General features: G+C 35.4%; 1 protein-coding gene across 1 annotated transcript in view; it reads right to left on the bottom strand.

The window, feature by feature from the left end:
- Positions 1-17,660, bottom strand: part of LOC132520598 (cell surface glycoprotein CD200 receptor 1-like) — a 32,295-nt gene extending 14,635 nt beyond the window's left edge. The window contains exon 1 of the mRNA XM_060149340.1: positions 17,440-17,660. Coding sequence (XP_060005323.1) covers positions 17,440-17,506 — 67 coding nt within the window. The 5' untranslated portion in view covers positions 17,507-17,660. The remainder of the gene's footprint in view (positions 1-17,439) is intronic.
- Between the last annotated feature and the right edge of the window lie 3,528 nt (positions 17,661-21,188).

The following is a 21,188-nucleotide window of genomic DNA, read 5'->3' as shown; positions in this document are numbered from 1 at the left end:
GCTCAAGGTGGGTTAAAAATAAAGGTCAACAACCCTATAGCAAGCTGGACTAAAGATATGGACAGTTAGTTTACAGAAAAAGAAGTATACATGTCTCTTAGTCATTTAGAAAGAAGCACAGCATCATTTATGGTAAAAGAAAGGCAAATTAAAACTATGCAGAAATGCCATTTCTCACCAATAAGATAGTCAAAACCCAAAAGTTTGACAACATACTCTGTTTGCACAACTGTAGAGAGAGAGGCATGCCAATATACTGCTGGTGGGAATGTAAAATGTTACCGATTCAATAATGGAAAATATGACAGTAAATAGCAAAGTTACATATGCATTTTCCTTTTGACGCAGCCATATCACTTCTCAGAATCTATCCCAAAGATATGCAGGCAACAGTATGAAAAAATATATATACAGAAGACTCATCATTACAACATTGTAATAGCAAGACTTTTAGAAATAACCCAAATAGCCACCCGTAAGGAACTAGTTGTCTAAATTATGGGACATCCACAAAATGAAGTATAATGAAACTCCTAAAAAGGATGAGAGATATCTTTATATTACTATTATGGAGTGATCTCCAGGGCATATTGTTAATGAAAGAAGAGGGACAGATAAAAGTGTATGCAGTATCACATTTTGTGATATGCAGCTAAAGCAATGCTTACAGAAAAATTAATAGCTTTAAATATTAATTACAAAATAAGAAATATCTAAAATCCACTTAAAGAAGCTAAAAACAAGAGAGAAAGAAGAAAATAATAAAAGGAAGAGCAGAAATCAACAAAACAGAAAACAAGCAAAATCAAAAGCTGGTTCTTTGGGAGTTCCCTGGTGGTCCTGTGGTTAGGACTCGGTGCTTTCACAACCGGGGGCCGGATTCAGTCCGTGGTTGGGGAACTGAGATCCTGCAAGCCATGGTGTGACCAAAAAAAAAAAAAAAAAGCTGGTTCTTTGAAAAGTTCTTCAATATTTATAAACCAATAGCCATATTTATCAAGAAAAAAACAGAACACAAATATCAGGAATGAAAGAAGGGACGTTAACATAGATATTACATTCATGAAAAGAATAACAAGCAAATATTAACTATGCTAATCAAATTCAGTAACAGATGAAATGGACAAATTCATTGAAAGACACAGCTTTCAAACCTCATTTGGGATTAAACTGATAATCTGAAGAGCCTTATACTTATTAAAGAAATTAAATTTGTTGATAAAAATCTTCCCATCAGATTGGCTACACTGACAAATTTAAGCAAACATTTAGTAAAGAAGTAATACCAGTTCTACACACAAACCCCCTTCAGAAAACACACAAGGAGGGAACACTTCCCTCCTCATTTTATGAGTGTAGAATACACTGTTCACCAAAACCAGGCAAACACATTACAAATAAGAAGAACGATGGAGCAGTAACCCTTATAAACTTTAAGACACAAAAAATTTTCACAAAGTATTAGCAAATCAAATCTAGCACTTGTAATACAACATGATCATATAAGGTTTCTCTCAAGAAGGCATGTTGATTGAATACTCAAAAATCAATGAAATTGACCACATTAACATAATAAGGGAATAAAAACATGATCATTTCAGCAGATGTAGAACAAGCGTTTGACAGAACTCACCACTCATTCATGATTTTTAAAACTCTAGGAATAGAAATAAACTTCCTCAAACAGTTAAAGAGCATCTATGAAAATTCTATAGCTAACGTCATACTAATAATGAAATATTTCCCCTCTAAAATCAAGAACAAAGCAAGAATTTCTGCTCTTACTTCTTTTTAATTTTGTACTACAGGTTCTAGCGATTGCAATAAAGCAAGAGGAAAAAAAGGCATATAGATCAGAAACAGAAACGTAAAACTGTCTTTATTTGCAGATGACATGATTGTTAGAAATCTATAAAACAGCTCCTAGAATTAACTGAAATTAGCAAGGTCATAGTATTAAAATGCTAATAATGTTTTAAAACAATTATATTTTTATATACTAGCAACACATAATTAGAAAATAAAATTTTTACATCAATTCTATTTATAGTAATGCAAAAGAAAAAACTTAGGAATAAATTTAACAAAAGATGCACAAGGCTTATACACTGAAAACTACAAAATATATTACTAAGATAAATTAAAGAATACCTGTATAGATGGAGATAAATACCTTGTTCTTGGATGGAAAGACTCAAGAGGTCAACTCAAATTAGTCTACAGATTCAACACAGTCTTAATTAAAATCTAGTAACCTTTTCTGTGAAAATTAAGAAGCTGAAATATTTATGGGAGTGCAAACCTAGAATAGCCAAAGCAACAGTTAATAAATGAATAAGACTGGGAGACTCATATTACCTAATTTCAAGCTTTACTCTGAAGCTGCACTGATCAAGGCAGTCTGGCATTGACTAAAGGATAGGCACATACTTCAATAGAGCGGAATAGAGAGTCTGGAAATAAACTCACACATTTGTGGTCTATTGATTATCACCAAAAATGTTAGGGCAATTTAAAAGGAAAAGAAAAGTCTTTTATACAACAGATGGTGGAACAGCTAGATATCCGTATGTAAGATGAAAAAAAAATGTTTAACCACTACTTAATAACATATACAAAAAATTACCTTAAATTTGATTATTGACTTAAATGTAAAAAGCTGAGACTGTAGTACTTCTAGAAGAAAACATAGGAGATAATCTCTGTGACTTTGGCATATACAAAGATTTCTTATAATACAAAATAACAAACCATGAAATAAAATTTGATAAACTGGACATTATCAAAATTTAAAACTTTTGGTCTTTGAAAAAGAACATTAAGAAAATGAAAAGGGAAACCACAGATTAGGAGAAAGTATTTATAATACAGGTATTTAACAAAAAACTGCTATGTAGAATATGTGAAGAACTTTTACAATTCAATAATTTTAAAAATCAATATTAAAAAACAGGCAAATGACTTGAACAGACACTTCACCAATAATATATTCAAATTGCCAATAAATACACAAAAAGATGTTCAACATTAGTAATCGTAGAGGAAATACAGACTTAAATCACAGTGAGATAATGATTACACACCTATAAGTATGGCTAAAGTTAAAGAGACTGATAATATATATTGGCAAGAATGTGAAGCAGTTGGAACTCTCACACATTATAAATGGGAATGTAAAAAAGTATAACTGCACTAGAAAATTTCTGGCAGTTTTTTCAAAAGTCAAACATGCCCATTTATAACCTCACCATTCCAATCCTAAGTATTTACCCAGGAGAAATAAAAACATATGTCCACACAAAGACTTGTGCATGAATGTTCATAGCAGCTTTATTCACAAATAACCAGAAGCTAGAAACAACCCAAATGCCAGTCAGCAAATAGATAAATTAGTTATCCATACAATGGGATACTATTCAGCAATGAAAAGGAATACACACAACATTGATGAATCTCAAAATCATTCCCTTGAGTGAAATAAGGCAGACACAAAAGAGTACACTACACACTACACAAAAGAGTACTACTAATGTAAAACGCTAACTAATTTATGGTGACAAACGGCAGATCAGTGGTTGCCTGAAGATATGGGAATGAAGACAAGGATGGACTACCAATATACATGGAGGGATATTTTGGGAATGATAGAAATGTTTTGTATCTTGTTTGCGATGATGATCACAGATATATACAACTGTCAAAACTCATCATAATGTACCTTTTAAACGGACGCAGTTAATTGTACATAAATTATCCCTAGATTTAATTTAAAATAATATCAGAAACATCAGGTTGTAACATACATAATATTAGAACATGCTTTTACACAAATAAACATAAAAGAAAATACAAATGAAAAACCTTGGCACTGAAAACACTGTTTAAAAAAAACCCTTTTCCATCTAAGTCAAAATCATCAGTAGAAGTAAGATGTTTTGTGATTTGACTACTAACGAAACCTCTTAGTCACTTTGAGCACTCACTTTGAGTTTTCTTTCCCAAATCGTCCTTGTCATATGCCTGAGCAAGCATATACCACCCACACAGTAGACACTGTATAGGCATTGACTGTGCAAACCCATACTCCAAAGGCTTCCTCCAGTGAGTGAAAAAGGCTCTCAGAAACAGCACGTGGTTTTTTTGTGCTACTTAACAGTTTTTATCTATTGTAAAATCCTGTGCTCTGCTGGGCTCTACTGACTAAAAAAGTTAGAGATAGGCATTTCTGATAATTTCACCATTCTCGATAAAAACCTCTGATTCAGTAACTGTTATTAACCAAAATAGAACATGGATTATGCCATACTTAAATAGTCAGTATAGTGACTTAGATTATTATTTCTAATGTATGAAGATGGAAAACAAAAAATTAAAGATTTTTCTGCCCTTTCATTCATTGGCAAGGTTTGGGGAGAATACAAACAAGCAGTAAAGAGTCTGATCAAATGAATTTTAAGCTAAAAGAATTCTAAAATTGAAGCAAAACTGTAGCTTAAAGTATCTGGCTATGCTCTAATAAAATTACCATATAGCTGTAAAAGAGAATAATGTAGAATAGCTTTATTTTTACGTTTCTTCTGATATTTCTCTCCAAAACTTGAGGCTTCTATGCTAGTATTGAACTAATTAGAAGTCATTCTTATTGCTTATTATGGTCCTTGCATCTTGTCATCTTTATTGTTATTTAACATTTAATGAACTTACTATCAACTCTTTTAGAAAAGGAACATAGAATACAAATATATTGAATATATTTCAATACACTGAAATCTGTGAGAATATTCTGATATTTTACACAAGGAAAATATTTGGTGTTTCAAGCTCTCAGACTTCAAAACTCTGCAAGTTATCATAATAAATACAGAACAGGACGATTTTGGATTAAGCAGTGGCAGGAAAATATGAGGGATATGAGTTTTACTTCTTACTGTGCTTCTTCCCTGAATCATTATAAATAATTAAATGAATTTATTTACTCTAGTTCTCTCCTCTGCAAAACACAGACTGTCATCCTTACTTAATAAGTAAGGAATAACTAGTGAAAGGTATCCAATGAACATTAGAAACTGAGGTTTTAAACCCAGTAAAAAGGAAACCGTACATCTCTCCTAAAGATTCAAGTTTCATTTAAAATAAATGCAACTCTGAGACTGAGATCTTAATCACACAAAGAAAATTAAAATTACATTGCCAGAAGAACTTTATTTAGCTATACTGAGCACATAACTTAGTATGGTGAAGTAAATACAGTATAGAAAACTTTACTATAACTTTTTGGCTCCAGAAAGCTTAAAATATCAAGCTTAACATTTTAGTTAGTATGTTTGTACTGTGTTATATAAAACTGCATATTGTGGATATAGGTTAGACATAAAAGTATTATTTCCCAACAGTTTTTAGAGTTATGAAAGGATTCAAGCAAGAAGAGACATTGAATTGTTTTCTTCAGAGGTCCTGAAAATAAGATGAATTGTCATCCAAATAGTCTAATTCTATTTCTGCTTCTAATGCAATGATTTTCATGTTGGGAACTAGTGGAAGTCCATGATAATTGGCCAGAAAATCCATAAACTTTGTAACTTTGGGGGAAGGGATCCTAATTTATAATTTTTTTTTCTGATATATAATTTAAAAGTACTCCCACCCCTGTAAGAATAATTGAAAGCATAGCCAATTTCCCCCCAATTTTATTTTCTAAATAGCAAGCAGGAATGGTTGGAATAACAGACTCATGTGACCTTTTTCTCTACTAAAGCTACCTGAAAAGTAATGCACTAATTTTACAAGAAATTTTGGAAGAAAGGAAATAGGTTTCTTTCTGCCTTCTTTCACTAGTTTTCATTGAGATGGTATCTTAGTGACCACCTATCACATATATAAGAGCTTTTTGGACTGGTGGAGGGAAACTGGAAGCTGCATTAATAATATTTATTTATTCAGTTACAATAGCTAGGCACTCAATAAATGCCCATTTATCATGGAGCTTTCAATCTAATGGGGACAATACACATTAACCAAATAATCAAATAATTATGTGAAATTGCAATAGCAATAAATGAAAAGTACATAAAATGTACCTTGAGTAACTTATCCTAGTACTGAGGCATGGTAGGCAGCCTCTAAGATGGCGCCTACTGTTCCCTCTTCCTGGTATTCGTGTCTTTGTAAAATCCCCTTCTCTTGAGTGTGGGCTGGATTTACTAACTCACTTCTAACAAATAGAATACAGCAGAAGTGATAGAATGTCACTGCGAAGATTAAGTTATAAAAAGACTGTGGCTTCTGTCCTGGTGTTTTCTCTCTCACTCACTGCTGGCTCACTGTGAGAATATAAATATTTGTTAGGGGCTAATTTATTATGCAGCGATAGGTGATTAATACATGGCCCAATGAACAAGAAGCTGATAATAAGAAAGAGAATGAGAGGAGAATATTCCAAATAAAAGTAATTTTATGTGCAGAGAACATGTATCTGGAGGGAATATACTAGGATCTGAAGAAAGACCAGGGCTAAAAAAAAAGATAGTTTCAGCTTTTGCTATAAATCTAGTCTCCCATAATGATTTCAGGATTTTTTCCCTGAGACAAATGTATTTTCCTACGGAAACAGAAGAGAAAAAATAAATAAATGTTTGCCATTTTGGCAATATAAAATGAAACATGCCTTTTAAAATTAAAACTATCTCCTTCATCTGTCTCATAGCTTAATATTTCAATTAACATGATCCTTGCCTCCAAAAAGGAAAGAAACTGAAATGTAAAACACGAAATTTTTTATTTTAAATCATATTTGTTATTTCTGCACCAGAATTTTTCCAGGGGAAAAAAAAACTATTTTGCAAACATCTAAAACTTTATGATAAAAATTATTTATATTAATGAACAGCAGCTACATACTTAAATATAGTTAAATCTCAAACATAATATTGACTAAATAAATGTAGTTATAATATACATAGTATGATTCCATTTATGCACAATACCAAAAAAAAAGGCAAAATAAATTTTATTGTTAGGGACTACATATGTACATGGTAAAATGTAAAAAAAAAAACCAGGGAATGATTATACACCAAAGAGAATGATTATCCCAAAAGATAATGGCTACCTTTAGAGCAAAGTTTGGGAGCTATAACTGAGGAAGAATTGGCAACAGTCTATGTCTTAATTTACATAGATATTCACTGTATAATTGTTCTTTAAAATGCACATATATCATACTCTGCAATATATATTATATATGTCACTATACAAGAAAATTAAAATAAGTACAAAGAAACACAAGAATACTTACGTTTTTTAACATAATAATGTCAACAATTGATCCTGGTATCACAACATATATTTCGTGTTCTTACAGTGTGAACGTGATTTATGTTTTAAAATACATTAATTTAGTAGCAGACAACACCTAATTAGGTGTTCAGTAAACAAAATATTGGGTAAAAACCCAAAGTTTTAACAGAGACAAAAATAGAAAAAAAAACACCAAAATTAGAGTAAGAAAATCAACTAACATTTTGGCTCCTCCATTTATTACCTCTGTAATTTTGCACAGATTACTCTCTGAACCTCAGCTGCTTTATCTACACATATGGGAATTTAGTATCTGATAACAGTGGTCATTTAAATTCGTAAGGGGAAGGATGATTATTTATATCACTGATAAATGATACTAGGAGAACTAATTAGCCATTTGGAAAAGAAACATGGATAGGATACAATGATAATAAAAACCATATTTCTGGGAATAATTTTTGTGTGTGTGACGATAGTCACGAAGTCTGCATCATTTTATTAGGACACAGTATTAATGAAAGCCATATTGTTGGGCTAATTTTTTTGAGGCAGTTACCATCACATAGTCCAAAACTAGTTAATGAAGACAGATTTGTTCCCTAGCTCATGGAAGATGTTGTACAAATGTGTATCAGTGATCACAAGGGTCAGTGTGTTCAGTGGACAGATCATGAATATATGCGCATATCAAATATACAAAGATACAGACATATCTCCTTTTACTGTGCTTCACTTTACTAAGATTTTTACAAATTGAAGTTTTGTGGCAACCCTGTGTTGTCAGATGATGGTTAACATTTTTTAGTAATAATGTTTTTAAATTAAGGTATGTACATTGTTTTTTAGACATAATGTTATTGCACACTTAATAGACTACAGTATAGTGTAGACATAACTTTTATATGCACTGAGAAACCAAAAAGTTTGTATGACTCACTTTATTGCAATATTCACTTAATTGTGGTGGTCTGGAACTGAACCCACAATATCTCCAAGGTATGCCTTATGTTCTAGGATATTAATTCCAGCATAGTTTTTAATTCCAAGAAAAAAAAAAAAAACTAGAAACAACCAAAAAGTCTATCTGTAGGGGCCAATTAAATAAGTTATAAAATAATATCTATGAAAGAGCTTTGGAAACTGCAAAATAATTATTGATATGATTTTTTTTAATGTTTGTAAAATTCAGACACAGTATTAAGTGTTTTATATATATCATTTAGCTTAATCCTCACAGCAACCCCAGACACTATCTCAGGGTTTTGGGGTAAAATCTCCCAATTTAAAAATATTGGCAACAAATTCAAATTTTTAAAAATATTACATGAACCAGTCAAAAGTCTCTTCAAGCCAGATCCAGCCCATGGGCTGCCAAATTGCTGTCTCTGTTGTGGAAATTAGAGAAGAGGCCACAACCAGAGTCTTGAAAACATTTAAAATTAGGGATCTGTTGGAGGAAGTGAAGTTAGCAGAAATGATGAGGAAAAGTAGAAAGTAAATGCAGTGTCTTGAAGCCAGGGAAAGAGATTTCAAGACAGAAATACTCAAGGTCAAATCGTGTATGAAAAGTCTTAAAGTAAGGACTAAGAGGCTTTATGGTTTGCTAACAAGGTCATCAGAGACATTTAGGAGCTGTAAGAAAGTAGTGTTATAGTACAGAGGGAGGGGTAGAACAGATTGCAAGGGGCCAAGCAGAAGCAATTGTCAACAAATGTAGACTTGCTCTTTCAAGAAGTTTGACCTTGAAGGTATGGGAGATATGGAGAATGGGACAGTGGCTTTATCCTTTCATGTCAAACCTGAAAGAGAGATATGGGGCAATATCTGGAACTATGAGGACTGAGAGGGTATTTAAGAAGAGAGGAGAACATAGCATATTTGTAGACAGAAAGAGGGAGCGCTAGAAGTTGCAAGAATGAAGGAGGCTAACTGGTAAAGCAGGATCCTAAAGGTAGTGGGAGGAGATGAGACAAACGCAAAGTAGAGGCTTGCTTTTGAAGACTGACACTTGGTTTCTGAGAGAGAAGCATAAAGGGCAAGAGTGGTTACAGATACAAGAGACATTTTGAGGAAGTTTAGGCTGACAGACGTTTTCTGAGTATACGTACTCAGCTTCAGGTAGCTGTGCAGAGCTCTGGGGATGGTAGAATGAATAAGGCAAGGCGTTGGCCCTCAGAAACCTTATCATTTGGGGAAGTTAAAGTCCACATTGGATGATGGGTAAATCTGAAGGTGAACAGAATCTGATCTATAGCAGCCTGTAGATCTGGGACAACAGGGATAGTTTGGGTAATGAAGAAAGACCTAAAACAGTGTGCTTAATCCTAGCTCCCATCAGAATAACCTGCAAAGATTTGTGAAAGTCCAGATGCCCTGAAAGGTCTGATTAAGTAGGCTTAAGATGCCATCACTGTATCTTTAATACTTTAGGCCCTGCGGGTGACTCTGTCCGGCAACTAGCTTAAAATTACTGGCTTAGAACAACCTCTGGGTAACATGTAGGAGAGAGCCAATAAAAGACAGATAGAATGATATTTTGGAGAATAAAAACAACTAGATTTAATAATTTTGAATCTACCACTATTTACTACTTGAACATTTTTTCAAAAATTGTCAATACCACAAAAATAAATCCTATAACCAGATGCTCCCATATTACGTAGTAGATAAATTGTAGGGAAAGATGTCATAGTATTTCATGGTAAAGTAACAAAATGGCAAGGACAAAGAAAAGAAATCACTAAACAATTTAAAACTGCATATGCGAACACCCTGTTTGGGAAAATATCTTTACCGAATCACTGACTGTTCTCCAATGACAAAGTTTGAACACACTCAGGCTCCCCCTATATTGATAGAAAATTAACATAGAATTAGTGGTCTAAGCCCACAGTCTCAGTTTCCCCCCCACCCACTCCATCCTCTATGTCAGCAATTTGTGGCTCTTATACCCTTCCATTCAAACCACAATTTTGAAGGTTACCAGGCCCTTTACAGTCAAACTTTAGACCTTTCTTCAGTGCTTATGTTCCTGAGTTGCTTGGCATACTTTGATGCTATTATTTTCCTCTTCCTCTAAAACCCCTTCCTTCACCTCTACCAGTACCCTGTGCTTCTCTCTGTCTCATTTGCAAGCCTGCCTGTCTCCTCAGGCACCTTAATAAAGGTATTGCCCCAAGTCTCGCCTGCTCCTCTCTCCCTTTACACCTTCTCTCACCATCCTTTCCCACCTCCAGAATTTGAATTGGGCCTCGACACAGTTGCTTTCTCCTTGTTTTACCACTTTCAGTCACAGTTTAGCTCCCTCTGCCCTCGTACAGGCTGTTTGACTCTCTGGAATGTTCATCCCCTCAACCCTCCTTGCCTAGCTATTTTCTGCTCATCTTCATCTTAAACCTCACTTCCACAGGGCAGTCTTCCCTGACCCTCAGACCAGATCAGACTTACCAATTACACATTTCCATGCCACCCTATACTTCTCTTTACACATTTCATATTGTTTAATTATTTGCGATGATTTAGTTAATATCTACCTTTCTTACCAGGTTCTAAGGTCCATGAGAGCAGGATCAATGTCTGTCTTATTCAGGTATCTGCAGCATGAAGCATAGTGTCTGACACATGGCAGACACCCACTTACTTATTGACTGACAGAAAAACTAGCCCACATGCTAGCCTTGACTTATTTTTCCTAAACAAAAATCTCAACCCTTAAGCTGCTATTTCTCTTCACTTGAATGCTTGCTGTTACTTCAAGTACATCACATCTAAAAAACCATAGATTCTCCCACATATACTTGCCACATCCATTTTCCCCTCTATTTTTTGGTGCTATGGAGGATTTCCAAGCTCAGCTCATCCACTAAAAAGTTGGGTAATGTCTTTAGTAACTCCTTAAACATTTCTGAGCTTTATTTGCCCATGTATAAAATGAAAGAATTTAATTTGAAAGTTTCTAAAATCCTTCCTGTCTGAAAACTCAATACTTCTCAATAGTGTCATGCATCTCCTTTATTTCACAAATGAGGAAATTACTGTTTAAAGGGGGGACAAGTAATTTCTTAAAGATGACATAGCTAGCAGTTAGAATTATATCTCATGACGGGTCTTTAAGTCCAATACAGAGATATATAAGAATCTAGAAAACGAGGGAAAGGGGAGTGAGATTTTCTTGAGAAAAATGAAAAGCACCAAAATAGTCAAGGCATGGATGAAATTTAGAAAACAAAAAGGCATTTAATAATATAATACATTCAATCTAAATGTCCAAGATAATACAACCAACCAAATCAATATCACTTGGTAAAAACACAATGATATTAAAAAGACATAGATTTGAAGAAAGTTCTACTTTGTTTATGGACAAGTAAGCTTCCACACATAACAACCACACATTCTGGACCAAATAGAAAAACAACTATTGAAGCCACTGGCAAGTAGAAAAAGCAAGAAGATTCTTGAGAGGTATCAATCCTTGAAAGAAAGAAAGTTTCCCATATTTACCACTTCTAGTCCCAGGAAAGGCTGCAGTTGGCATGACACTGGACAGCTAAAACTCTAATAGAAAACCCACAGTTCTCTGAAGAACAAGAATATAAATTTCAGGGCAACCTTGGTCTCTTGAAATTGAGAGAGGCAGAGAGCTAGAGTTCTAAATTCTGTGTATAAACTGTACCCACCTCTCTGGCTGACCCCAAGCCCCACATGGCAGGGCACACTTGAAGCCAACTAGCTAAAGGTAAAAGCACTGAGATTTAAAATACTGTCCAAGAGATCAGACTTCCCTGGTGGCCCAGTGGGTAGGGCTCTACGCTCCAATGCAGGGGGCCCGGGTTCAAACCCTGGTCAGGGAACTAGATCCTGCATGCATGCCACAACTAAGATTTCACATGCCGCAGCTAAAAGTTCACTATGCCGCAACTAAGAGGTCCGCGTGCCACAACAAACATCCCGCATGCCACAATTAAGACCTGGTGCAGCCTAAATAAATACATTTTTTTAAAAAAAAATAATGAAATAAAATACTGTCTGAGAGAGTTTTTAGTTTGAGTTCCGCCAAGGTAAATGTTTTCTGGGGAAAAAAAATCAAGTAATATAACAGAATATAGCCTCTAAGATGTAATATTCACAATCTAAACAAAATTACTCACCCTACAGAGAACCAGGGAAATGTGGCCCATTCTTAGAAGAAAAAAAATACATTAAAGAGAAATCAACCTCAAATTGACACAGATACTGCAATTATCAGAAAAGGACCATAAAGTAAATATTAAGCTATGCTCAGTGATATAAAAGAAAATAGTTTCACAATGAATGAAAAAACAAAAAATCTCAACAGAATGAAAAGAGACAAGTTACAAAATAAATGGAAACTCTAAAATTGAAAAATACAATATCTGAAATAAAATATTCAGTGGATGGCCTTAAGAGAAGTGAGAGAGGAAGTTGTTAGCAAACTTAAAAATATATCAATAGAAGTTATCCAATCTGAAGAGCAGAGAGAAAAAAAAAACTGAAAAAAAAAACCTATAATAGCTATAGGGACCTGCAATGAAGTAGCATAGAAAGTTGATAGATAAAATATTTGAAGAAAACAGTGATTAAAAATTTCCCTGAATTTACTGAAAAGCATAAATTTACAGATTCAAGAATCTCAGTAATCCTCAAGCAGGAAAATATGAAAATAACTATACATAGACACATTATATGTGGTGAAACTGACAATAAGGAGATCTTTAAAGCGGCCAGAAAAAAAATGACTCATTATAGTCAGAGGAACAATGTTTTGAGTCTGCCAACTTCTCATCAGAAATAGTGAAACAACATTTTTAAAGTGCTGAAAGAAAAAAAGGTCAACCAGAATTCTACATCCAGCAAAAATATGCAAGAATAAATATGCAAGAATGAAGCATATTCAGATAAAATGAAACTAAGAGAACTCTTCACCAGCAGAACTACACTACCAGTGATGATAATAGAAATTATTTAGGTTGAAGGGAAATAACACCAGACAGAAACTCAGAAATTCAGGAAGGAATGAAGAGCCCTGGAAATGGCAGCTATGATGGAGATAGTATGTGTACCCGAATCCTATTCGAGGAATGAGTTTCTGCTCCTGCTGCTATAGGAGCACTGTCAGCAGCCAGCCTTCAGTTCTCAGCATCTTCGGAGATCACCTCAGTTATCTCACGCACAGTCAGACTTTTCCCAGGGCAGCCCACATCCGTTGACTAATTTGGAGGTATAAAGCCCCAGCCATTTTGATTCAATGCAGAGTCTCTCTGGAGCCACTCTAACTCTAGAGACCCCCATGAGGGGTCAGATGAGGGTCATGGTTAAGATTGCTGATGGACTTCTCCCTCTGCTCCCTTGTCCTACTTTCCAGCTGTTTCTTCCAAGGGTCCTCGCTAATAAACATTCTCTGCTCAAAACTCAACTTTTAATGTTTATAACTATAAAAAAAAGTAATGGTTTGATTCTTAGGAGCAATTAGCATCACACAGTCCAAAGTCATTTCATAACCACAGATCTGCTCCCTAATCCCATTTAGGAATTATCAAATGTGTGTTGATGACAACAAGGGGGAAGAGGCAAAAGTATATATTAAAAGTTACTATATTTTAATCCCTATTCAGATACAACATAAAACCAAATGAAAACTGAATTATCTTATTAACTAGCACCATTAACTGAAATACTCATGACTTTATTGGGAGGGAATTTATCTACTGTGGAACTCTCATTTGTTCCCATTTCCTTATTTCTATCTTCAACCTATTAGCGTCCTTACATCCAACTTCTCGTCTTACTCTGAAATTTCAGAAGAGTGTCTGTCCTCTTATTTAAAGTGAAGCATTCCATTTATACGGCAGATTGTCTCCCTTCCCATCTCTTCTCAGATCTTACTCTCTGTTATAGAGAGGAAGAAATAATTATCACTCCTAGGACCCAAATCCAAAAATCTCTAGAGTTTATTCTATTATTTTTATCTCTTCATGTGTACTCTCTTTGTGGGATCCTCCATCCACAAATTCTGGATGTGCTATACTTCCAAGTACTCATAGGGATTTTCATCCTATGTGTTTGCCCTCTCTATACTGAATTTAACATCTTCCTCCGCAAAGAAACTTCCCTTCTCAGCTGCCAATGCCTCTCAGTAATGTCATGGGCCTTCCTAAAATGTAAACTCAAGGGTAGGAGCTCTTGCCTCTGCTTCACAATAAAGCTTTACCAAGTGCCACTCCCACTCAGTGAGATACCGATGCCACATTTTTCTCCAAAATATTGTTTTATTATATTATTTTCCTGACTAGTGTACAGTATCCAAGTTTCTTTGTTTAGAGATCAAGGACCCCTGAAATTCAGCCTTATTTCCTGCAGTCATATAACAAACAATCTCTGATCCATCAAGCTAAGAGTTCTTTTTCTCCCTGAACAACTTTGCCTTTGACCATGCTACACGTCTCCTCCTCCCACTTTCTATCTCTGCCTTTCCGCATCTATCCAAACCTATCATTCAAGACCCATCTCTTCCATAAAGGCTTCAGTAAGTCCAACCCACCATAATTTCTCCTATCTTTGGATTTTTACTAGATTCATACACAGTTTCAAGACTGAATGATTGAAAATGTTCTCCGTTTGTTTCATCTTAGCTTGATCTCTCTAATTTAGATTGCTAACAATTTTTAGTCCCTATTCACACACACACACACACACACACACACACACACACACTCTATATACAAGACTCTATATAAAGACTTTTGGTTCATTTATCAATTGTTTAATCATGGATGTTTAGAGGAAACCACACCTAAAAATTACCATAATGTGTAAATTCACAGCTATCACAAATTAGAAAAGGAAGAGAAGACTGAAATTAATGAGGACAAACACCTTCTTTTTCTCAATTGCTTTTAATCTCTTTTTCGGTTTTTTGCAAACCTGCGGAAGCTACCAAACAGCCCTGCCTTGATTTTTATCTCCTCTTCTTGTTACTGCCTGCCCCCTACTGGGAGATCATAACAAATGGTCAAAATTAGCCCAAAGAAGAAAAAAGGTGGAGGATTCCTTTTCAGTAACCTCATAATCTCAGTATCTGTGAGATTATATATCGTTATAAAAGATAGAATCTTTTATAAAAGATTTTGATGGGGACGTCAAAATATAATTTGAACACAAGAAAAAAATCTAGAACACAATAGAATAAAGTAAAAAAGAAGTGGTGTGGGGTAAAGGGAGTTTGAGGGAAGGGAACTAGGCACAGGGTTGGAGAGCTTTACTCTGCAGTGGAGGATTAGCATTGTTTTTATTTTTCCCTCTCAGGTATTTTCTTAATAAATCTTGCCTATCACCTTTGTCTATCAACTACCACACTGCTTGAATTTATAAGCAAATAAGTAAAAATAAAGTAAGTGGATTTTTTAAAATAGTATGTTGTTTACAGTGAAGTCATTAGCTCTCTTTCTCCTTTGTGAGTTTGTCTTGTATAATAAAGTGAGTTATTTCTGTTTGGCAGCATTAATAACAAAATATTAGTGATAAAGTTATAAACTCATGCCCCAAGTGCTTTGCGTATCATTATTCTGAATTATTTCATGGTGAATTTATCATGCGAAATCACTGCACATAATTTGCTTTTCCATATCTTTATCCTAAACATTCTGATAACATTATAATTATAGAAGCACAGACTTCAGAGATTTGATATTTGTAGTATCGCCTAGTTGTGGTTAGAAATAGTTTTTAAATCCAAACCTTTAAAGCATTAAATTCAAAATTATTGATTATGTTTTAATCTTGATCTTTTTTCTTTTACCCAAAAGTCATACTGCAACTTGACATAAATAGCTCATTGCCTAGCTGACACTCCCTGCCAAGTTGGGTCCTGCACAGGTTTCCTTAAGAACTTTCTACAACAAGACCTCAACTATTGAAAGAGTCAGATCAATTGGTTTTTTTTTTAAGTGAGTAAATACTCCATTCAGTTTATAACTAAGTATTGGCTTAGTGGCAGTTGTTAGTGAAAAGCATAATGACTAAGTATTGAGGAAAATTGCCTATTCAAATGTTTAGTGATGCTTACAGATGTATATTATTACTGGGTATGACTGTCATATACTAGTAGTGTAACCTTGGACAAAACCATTTCGCCTCTCTATGCCTCAGTTTCTACCTTTGTAAGATGGAGAAATGTCTTCTATGCCTGCTTCCCTGGGTTGCTGTGCAGAGCAGAGGAGAAAAAGTATGTGAAAATGCTCCATAGAAAAGTACAGTAATACAGTATAGTTACTTCACGTGTGCTCACCAGTAAGATTAACATGCAGAAAAACAGATGTTTTGCTGGAAGATAGTATTTTAAAGTCATTTATATGAGAAAAAATACTTTTCTTCCTTCAATTACCAAACTATAAAATTTAAAACCAAATGTTTCCTTGCAGCTGCTTCCACCTACTACAAGTGAAACCTGAAAACTCCCTCCCACTCCTACCAACCCTCTATAGTGAAACCCGGACAGCCCCGCAATAGCCCCAAGTTCTCCACAACTCCTGCAGGAACCTAGATGTTGAAGAACGTGTCTTCTAACCCAGAAACTGTCTCTGACAGCCCACACATGTTAAAGATAAATACAGACCTACATCACAGACGCACCACCAAACTTCGGAACGTGTTATATTTTTAAAAGTGCCTGGTCATCAAAAGTGACAAGAAAGCAATAAATTTTACTAATTTATACTGTTAACAATATGAGCATAAATAGGTTGGGATTATTATTTAAGTTTTTTAAGAGGGGGAGACGAAAATAGCGCCACTTTTTTCAGGTGACTTGAATTGCTACTAGAAATTAATTTATTCTATCTCGCTCAAAAAAGGGGGAGGGGGAATAAGGAAATGGGCAGTGGGGCAAATTATAGAGATATGTAGAGTGTAGTAGGACACAAAATAAAATAAGTAAGACAAAGAGGAAAATAAGAATAATAAAGTGAAGTAAATTTAGATGGAAACCCCATCCCCCATATCTCAGATGGCATTTATCATGCTCTGCTTCACAAAAAAGGCAAAGAAAGCTCAGGAAAAGCTTAGCCCGGGTTTCTCACCAGTCATTCTCCTGTCACCCTCCCAAAGAGAATTCAAACCCACCTGCAACTAAGTAGAGAGTCAAAATCAGTAGTAGCTGAAGATCAGAAGTTATCCAAGTGCAGGGCATTTCTGTTTTCTTATTTTCTGCCCTTCACTCAGCACTGTTCCTCCACACAGGTGTAAAAGGAGCTATGGACATGGTGAGGCTCTCTCTCGTCCACTTCTCCGTGCTGGATCCTCTTAGCCCATTAGCAGCACGACGACACTTCTTTCCTCATAGCCCCTTCCGTCAATACTATGTGTTTCAGCCTGATTAGTAACTTGGAACAGAAGAAACTTCTCTGGAACTTGACACAGCAATAGATTTCCTGTATGAAGCACTGAAGCAAAGACGGAGGAAGTGGATTGATTGAGTTATCTTTCAGCTCATTGGTTCTCTTCTCACTTCTGCTGTACACAGATAAACTTTACAGTAAGGCATTGAACGTGCCCAAGATAAACTGATTTGTCTAAATTTGGTTTACAAAGCAAAACAGGATATTTCTCTATATTTGACCCATCCTGTAAATTTCCCAGTCATCATAACTTTTAGCAGTTATCTCCAGTTTGAAGAGGTGTACAGCCTCAGTAATCAAGTTTAGAATAAAAGATTTTTCCCTTGAAAATTCTTATGTGATTACTGTCTATAATGGGAGTCACATACAACTCTAGAAGCATCATGAGTGTATTACTACTGTAATAAATTACCACAAACTGAGTGGCTTAAAACAACACAAACTAATTATCTTACAATTCTAGAGGTCTGAAGTCCAAAATAGATCTTATAGAGCTAATATCAAGGTGTTGGCAGGGCTGTGTTCTTTCTGGACACATGGAGAGAATCTGTTTTTTGCCTTTTCCAGCTTCTAGGGGTCACTTGAATTCTGTGTCTCATGGCTGCATCATTCCCACCCCTGTTCCTTTGTTATATCTTCTCTGGTGGTAAGTCTCCTGCCTCCCTCTTATAGAGACCTTTGTGATTATATTGGACCACCCAGGTAATCCAGGATCATAGCCCCATTTCAAAATCCTTAACTTAATCACATCTGCAAAGTCTCTTTTCCTGTGTAAGGCTACACATATACAAGGGGTTAGGACACGGACATCTTTGGGGGGAGCTTAATACTGTCTATCACAATTCAGTACTTATTCCCATTCACTTTCATGTTTGAAGAGCTAGAATGATCATTTGAACCAAATTAACAAATAAATACTCATCTTTAGTTGCCACACGTCTGGAATTTAGAGTTACCAAAAAACAAAAACAAAAAACACCTGCCTTAATGTGACTATTCATAGGTATTTAGATTATGTTTGGGAGGAATAAACTCCTGTATATGCTAAGAGTTTCCTACCCCAAGGCAAAACTCCCCAGGAAGGGGAAGAAAACATTGCAAACAGGAAAAAAATTAAATAACATGCATTTTTTTTCTTTAAGCTAGCAGTTCCATCTTGCCTCTTGCCAAAGAGTAAACTATATATATTTCCCCTCTTCCCCTTCTCAAGCTTTCCTTCCACTGAGTCAATTTAAGACAGTGAAATCAGGTGCTTGAGGGCATGGAATACTTAAGAAGACCATGGATTGAGTTTCTGCTGGACAATTACTAATCTGATGATACTAGGCAAGTTTCTTAATTGAGTCTATGACCTATTTTTTCCACTTAATATTATATTGATATGAGCATTTTCTCATGTCATCAAAAATTCTTGATGATCATTTATGTTAATGCCTGTTCAATGACACAGCCAAAACTAAAGCACAGAAGGGTTACATGATCTGCCTGAGGTCCCAGTGACTTGGTGACAAAGCTGGGAGTAAAACTCACATTTCAAGTTCACTAGCCCTCTGTTCTTTCCAGTTAACTCCTCTGGCTTGAAATTTCAGGCAACAGCTTTAAATAGACACACTCCTATGCCCTCATCTCAGGTCCAACCACAATGTACAATCAGCATGTTAAGAGTCAAGCGCGTGGTGTGAAAAACCATAGAATTCTCAAAGTAGATTTGGCGGGATGAGACCTTCTCTTCACACTCTTACCTCCCCTCCATCCCAAAACCCCATCCCCCCAACCTCCCAACTCCCACCTTGACCTCTTATGCAGAGCAAGTATTTGGAAGAACAATAAAGAGACCAAGGTTTGTTAGCATAACCATCCACCAAACATAAGCCGTGAAAGTCAACAGAATGAGAGAAAAATATGATCGTCTTGTATATGCAGGTCTCTGAAAAATCTCAAAGAGTCTCCTTAGGTGTGCCCCTTGGGTCTCAAAAAGCAGAGCAAAAGATGGAAACAAGATCAAGAGGAAGGTACCCCTCAAACCAGAAACTCAAACCTTTTACTCCACCAGTCTTCCAACTCCTCTTCAGTACTGCCAATTATGAATCAGTGCCCACAGAGACAAACAGAACAATGTTATGCAGGTTAATGTTGTAGTAGCCAAGACAAAAAGGCCTAGTAAGCTTTAGTAAGTTAGAGCTGATTTAAGACATAATGCCCCCAATTTGCACTGTTGATTTACTAAAAAAAAAAAAAAAAAAATTCATATGCCTATAAATGCTTTTGAAGTAAACTTCTTCCAGTCAGGTGTATCTCTTTGTCTTGTGTCACAGTCGTGCTTAGCCACAACTGAAACCAGTCAAGAAGATGTTGTCATCTTGCCCTTGGGACCCCTTCCCATTATATAAAGGCTTTGCATGGACCTTGAATATTTACTGCACAGACTCTAACGGCCTTTTATTTCTGACCCCTTGTTCTCCATTGCCTGCTCTTTCACCTCTTGGATTTGAGTCTTGACTGCCTATAACTGAAGTACCTGCCTGCTCCTCCTTCCTTAGCTGAATCTTCTGGATGTGTATCCTTGCAGTAATGGGCCAATGCCTACTTGTCATTTTTGCTCTCTGTGAACATTCTGGCTTAGATATGTGGCCTGACTTACCCTTCCATTTGCATGTGCGTACACACGCGCACACACAAACTCACATGCACACTACTAAACGCTTAATCCCAAGTCCCTCAGTTTACCCTGTCCTACTGCCACCCAGTTGCTAATGTAACTATTTCATGGAGGTGAAAGAACAATGCCCAACAATGAGAAGAATTTCAAAGAATTCAAACTCTACAATGCTCCACTCTTTATTTTATTTCCTCCCTGCCCTCATGGTACAATGGTTAGAGATCTGAGGCTAATGAATTACCACAGAGCCACTATAATTCAATCTATGATTGCCTAAAATGGCTGGTCTCCTAGCCATTTCCTATTTCCCTATTCTCTAATTCACTTTTCTGCAATCCTCCCTGATCCAAGCTCTGAAGACCCATCTGAAGTCCTGGATCTTCTTCCATGCACAGTCATTAAATGTACTGATGAGTAACTTAAGAAAGCCTCACAAAATGTATATTTCTATTTTTTACATTCTACTATGTCATTGATATTTACCTTGAAATTTTTCACTTTCAATATACAGTTGATGCTATACCTCCATAATTCTCCTTTAAAAGTTAGAAGATAGATAAGAGCTAATCATTGTTTTCCAATATAAGTTCATAAATTGTACAAAAAGAAAATTTAGAAGTAAATATTTGAAAATAAAATGTATACAATATCAAGTAAACAAGTAAAACCAGAACAGAGAAATTAGTAAACACATTTTATATATTTATATCTTGTTAAAATATCAATTCTAGACCTCACTGGTTCTGTCCATAGTAAATAGTTAAGATCCTGTTCTAAGCATTTTATAAATATGGCCTCATTTAACCCTCTCAACC

This window comes from Lagenorhynchus albirostris, chromosome 5 (assembly GCF_949774975.1).
Source record: "Lagenorhynchus albirostris chromosome 5, mLagAlb1.1, whole genome shotgun sequence".
Lineage (NCBI taxonomy): Eukaryota > Metazoa > Chordata > Mammalia > Artiodactyla > Delphinidae > Lagenorhynchus > Lagenorhynchus albirostris.
This window is presented reverse-complemented; position numbering and strand designations above follow the sequence as displayed.